The sequence below is a fragment of the Olea europaea genome, unplaced genomic scaffold, assembly GCF_002742605.1.
Source record: "Olea europaea var. sylvestris unplaced genomic scaffold, O_europaea_v1 scaffold3228, whole genome shotgun sequence".
In the NCBI taxonomy this organism is placed as follows: Eukaryota; Viridiplantae; Streptophyta; class Magnoliopsida; order Lamiales; family Oleaceae; genus Olea; species Olea europaea.
In genome coordinates this window covers 23,160-28,455 of record NW_019251142.1, presented here as the reverse complement: position 1 = coordinate 28,455, position 5,296 = coordinate 23,160, and the positions used below count along the sequence as shown (strand labels likewise).

At 31.8% G+C, this 5,296-nt stretch overlaps 1 protein-coding gene across 1 annotated transcript; it reads left to right on the top strand.

Moving 5' to 3' along the window:
• The first annotated feature begins 1,511 nt into the window (after positions 1-1,511).
• LOC111385624 (probable N-acetyltransferase HLS1) lies at positions 1,512-4,002 on the top strand. The gene is made up of 3 exons (XM_023010037.1): positions 1,512-1,769; positions 2,224-2,372; positions 3,083-4,002. Exons 1-3 carry the CDS (start codon positions 1,554-1,556, stop codon positions 3,945-3,947), a joined length of 1,230 nt encoding a protein of 409 aa, XP_022865805.1. The 5' UTR covers positions 1,512-1,553; the 3' UTR covers positions 3,948-4,002.
• The last annotated feature ends 1,294 nt before the right edge of the window (positions 4,003-5,296 follow it).

Genomic DNA, 5,296 nt, shown 5'->3' with positions numbered 1-5,296 from the left:
GATCTAAATATCCTCATTTTCTAGATCCATCAATCTTATCTATATCTGTCACTTGTAATAACTCGAAAACGTCAACTGGTAAGAAAGAAAGAAAGTAATGCAATAATTGTGAAACTATATTAATTTACTATATTCAAGTTTTATATCAAATCATAAATCTTGAACAAAAACTCATACACTATCCATACATTAAAAATTCAAAAGTTCTAGAATATCTTTCATCATGTGAATGGAACCCTTAATTTATGCCTTGAATCATCATTATGTTTCAAAGGTCAAACTCAATTCAAGAACATAAAAACAATTAGACACGTCAGCTATAATTGTAAAATAGTCTTTAAAATTCTTATCCAGACAACACCTGTCTACTTTTTATGTCATAACCATTCTTTTAACAAAGGCAAATCTCTAAATAAATTAGTCACTATACAATCATAAAAATTCTTCCGTACATTAACCAATGAACATGGTCTTATGCATCACCAAAACCAACCTAATAATTGATCTTAATCATTTATTTAATATTTAAACCCAGACAGAACAATACAGGATATTTATATTTATATAAATGCGAACACTTGTTTACACTAGACTTCTTTAAAAAATTTTTTTTATTTATTTATCATTATTTAATGAGCTGTCAACCAAGTCTTCTTAAATCCTATAGAAAATGTCTGTGTTTTCTTACACGTCTTATTCATGAAGACTCACATTTTACAATGCTAAATTAAACACTTTCTTAATGGAATAAAATAAGACTAAGACTCTAAAGAAAAGTAACGAAGGTGGGGTTGGAATAGTGACAAGTATGTCATTATGAGAATGAAATAAGGTGATGGACCATACTCCATGATTATTATGGGCTAGTAAATATGTGCAAAAGCCATATCTAGGAAAGTGCAAACTAGTTATTTGTACAAGGTTCTATGATCGCTCAAGACGACATATCCCATTTTATTACTCTGCGGCTTCTGGATCAATTATTGGTACACTGTCTAGTCAATATTCGCTCTCCAATTGATTATCCACAAAATATATAAGATTATTCTACTTATACATTCGAGTGTACACCTTGTGTGGCATAATATACAAGTGGCAAGTCATTTGGCTAGTGAAAATTATTCCCCCCCCCCCCACTTAATTATAGAATGTCCTTTGTGTATTATTTCACTCAGGATATACACCTGAGTGTTCATGTAACAAAGCCCAAATATTTTCATATGATCAAGCTACATCAACTGTCAATTTACTCTACTTCAATTATTAAACAAGAAATGAGATAGCGCTAATATATATAGGCTTGTGTTGTTACATATTCAGTCTCAAGCTCGAGTATATGATATCGAATACTCTAAGTTGATAGTCAGTGCAAAACAATAAACCATTTGATTATAAGAATTTAAAATACAAATGAGGTGTTAAGTAGCCCAAGAGATTCCATTTCAGCAAGTCCATTGTCTATATATGTAAGGGTATGGATTTGGAGGTCACACACAACTTTAGAAACCTAAAGAACTAAAATTTCTCAAAGAGAAATTGAAAAGTTCTCTACAATGTCATCCATAATAGAAGCTGAGAACCTACCAAGTCAGCCAGCAGAGACACCACTAGTGATTGTGCGAGAGTATGATGAAGAAAGAGATACTGTGTTGGTGGCGGAGTTGGAGCGGCGGTGTGAGATGGGTCAGCGTGGGAAACTGACACTCGTCACCGACCACATGGGTGACCCAATTTGCCGTCTTCGAAATTTTTCAACACATGTTATGCTGGTAAAAACTTCAGTTTCACCCTAAACTAGAATTGTAAAGTTTTCATGTCACTCGACCCATTTTGAGACTACTTTATGTATATGTTGTTTGCTACACAACTCAATAGAATTGAGCACACGATCATTCAAGCCTCCTTTTGGAAAATTTATAAATTACTTTTACAAAGAAAAACAATAGTATTTCATGCAGTAGTACATCCATGAAATGTGCGGTTAATATTGAGTAGTAGTTATGAATTTATTGATTTTTATTTAACTTTTGAATGAACTGACAAACTAATCTATAAATGGTATCCAAACAGATACCAAGTCAATCAAATATCTAATCTATCATGTTAAATATGTCTTCGGTATAGTTTATTTATGGTGCGCATTATTCAAATATAAGGTACTAAATACATAAAAATGTATTTAACTTTTACATCTTCGGTAATGAGACTGTAAATGATCGACAGGTAGCAGAGTACGGAAATAGAAAGGAAATTGTGGGGACTATTAGGGGGTGTATAAAAACTGTGACAATTGGACAGAAAAGCTCAAGTGGATCTCCAATCTATGTGAAGCTGGCTTATATTCTGGGACTCAGAGTTTCGTCTAAGCACAGGTTTCTCTCTCTTTCTTTATATGTACAACGTACACGCGCTGGAGAAAGGGTTCTCCCTCCGGGGGACCTTGTTTTGTCAACAACGGTAGATATAGAATGAAGTTCTTCAGATGAGCCTACTGGAGGACGTTTCTTGTATGATTAATCACGCTCTCAGGGAAGCTCCCCTTGAATTAGTCGTCTCTTTGCATCACACGTTCATAACATATGCACATCACTTGTTCATAACATATGCAGTTTTCAACTAGTACTTGACAAGTTATATAAATAAAGATTGACCATTGAAATAAGATACAGGATTTCTATTATTATTTACTATGATAACTACAAAATATTTGAGAAAAAATGACATTTTATTCAACTCATAGCATCTTTAACCACATGATCAAACATAAAAATCCATTCAAACTATAGAAGTGACGGTTAAAAACCATTATGAACGATTTTTACAAGGATTAACAGCCAAGACGCTGTAGTAATTGTTTGTATCAAATCTTATTTAATATTATTTTAGAATTAATTCTATTATTGGAACATATTATGTACAATATTAAATAAAGACGTGAAAATCTAATAATCTATCTCTGTTGCCTAGTGGAAGATTAAAGAATCCATATTTTATATAAAATGAAAAATGAGTATATGGATTATTTTAATGTAATTATTGTATTAGATTATCATTCAATTAATTAATCAATATTTACATGCAGGAGGCTTGGAATTGGTACAAAACTTGTTCAACAACTAGAAGAATGGTGTAGACAAAATGGAGCTGACTATGCATACATGGCTACAGATGGTGGCAATCAGCCTTCCCTAAATTTGTTCACCCTAAAGTGCAATTATGTCAAATTCAGAAACCCTAAAGTTTTGGTGCAGCCTGTTCATCTTCACTACAAGCCATTAGGCTCGGGTATCACGATAATTAGTGTTTCTCCACAGCTTTCTGAATCAATATATCGTCGAATATTTTCTCACTCAGAGTTCTTCCCTGAGGACATCGATTGTCTTTTGTGTAACAAACTCAATTTAGGCACTTTCATGGCCTTAACAAAGAATTCCCTCAGAAATTGGACCCCTAGAACTGGAGATTTACCCCCGAGTTTTGCCATTCTTAGCATATGGAACACCAAGGAAGTTTACAAGTTACAACTGAAGGGTGTTTCAGGACTAACGTATGCAGCTTGTTTAGGAAGTAGGGTTATTGATGCCTTGATGCCATGGCTAAAATTCCCATCACTACCAAATATTTTGGGGAATTTCGGGTTTTATTTTCTTTATGGACTTCACATGGAAGGAAAGGATGGGTCTAATCTCATGAAATCTCTTTGTGCATTTGCTCATGATATAGCTAGAGATGATAAAGATTGTAGGGTTTTGGTGGCTGAGGTAGGGCAAATGGACCCTGTTGGAGAGGCAATTCCACACTGGAGAAAATTTTCATGGGATCAAGATATATGGTGCATTAAGAACCTTAGAGCAGCACAAGGAGAAGACAATAGAAATTCTCAAGAATATTGGATCAAATCTCAGATATCTTCTTCAGTTATTTTTGTTGATCCACGTGATAATTGAATATCTTCTGAGTTTACGTACATTCATTTGACAACAAAATATGTTCCGGGCTATGTCTATTCATTGTCAATGACGTGATAAATAAAAAATAATTTACAAAAGAAATATCTCTAGTTATTTTTATCTCTTTTTTTGAATTTCTAAATAATAACCGTTTCATAAATCTTTTGGATTTTGGAACTAATATTACATTGACAATTTATCTTAAATTCTTCATGATTGTGATCAACCTTATTCCAATAAATTAAGGAGCTATATGAATGAAATGGAACAAGCCCCTACACAATATACTTTCTGCTGTATGGATTCAATATTAGTTTAAGTTGGTAAAAATTCCTGTCAAGCTCCCTCTTTAAGTCGAGTTAAAAATAATAATAATAATAATAATAATAATAATAATAATAATAATAATAATAATAATAATAATACAATTAATGAAATCGGACAAAAATATAACAAGGAATTAATCCTTCACCATGCGTCCTAAGACCATGTGTTCCTTAATTTTTGTCAATTTGCATTATATTTTACTTGCACTGTGACAAGAACTGAACGCTCATTTGACGATAAAATGGAGTGCCATTTGTATACCTTGTTTTTTCATTACAAAAAAAAAATAATAATAATAATAATAATAATAAATAAATAAATAGGAAAAAGACTTCTTCATGTTTGACATAGACTCGTACTACTGAATTAAATTTGAAAAATAAAGTATAAAATTTAGGAGAAGGTTGGAACCTTACCTCCTAAATATAAATGACGAGAAAATATAATTTTCTGCTTTAATTCTTTACTGTGATAGAAGGTTGGCAAAAATGAGTAGATGCTTAGGTTCGATTAACTCTTCATTTAAAAGAGTTTGGAGACATCATGAATCAATTGATTCTATGATTTATTACTACTATTTTAAGTGTTCTATTTAATTTTTCATAAAATCAATAAAAGAAAAATTGCACCTCGATACTATTGTGACTACAATAAAAACATTATCATGTATTTGAGGCCGTATACTTGTCATTAATATATAATATAGCATCAACCTTCACAAAAAGTTTCTTTGTGTGGCTATTTACACGCGATTATCAAATTCATCAGACTGGAACCTCCATGCTTTCAGCTAAGAGAACAAACTTAACTTTACTAGTTTAATTAGTACAGATTAATTATTCTACTAATTAATCTATAAACAAATGATTATTTATTTATTGTGAATCAATGATCGTGTTAACTTTGAGCTTTAACACCTGTCATCACAGTCTAATGTCGATTATTGTCTAGCATATTATGATTGTGAAATGTGGATTACCTAAAAGTATAGGAATAAACAATGAAAACTGTTATTTTTT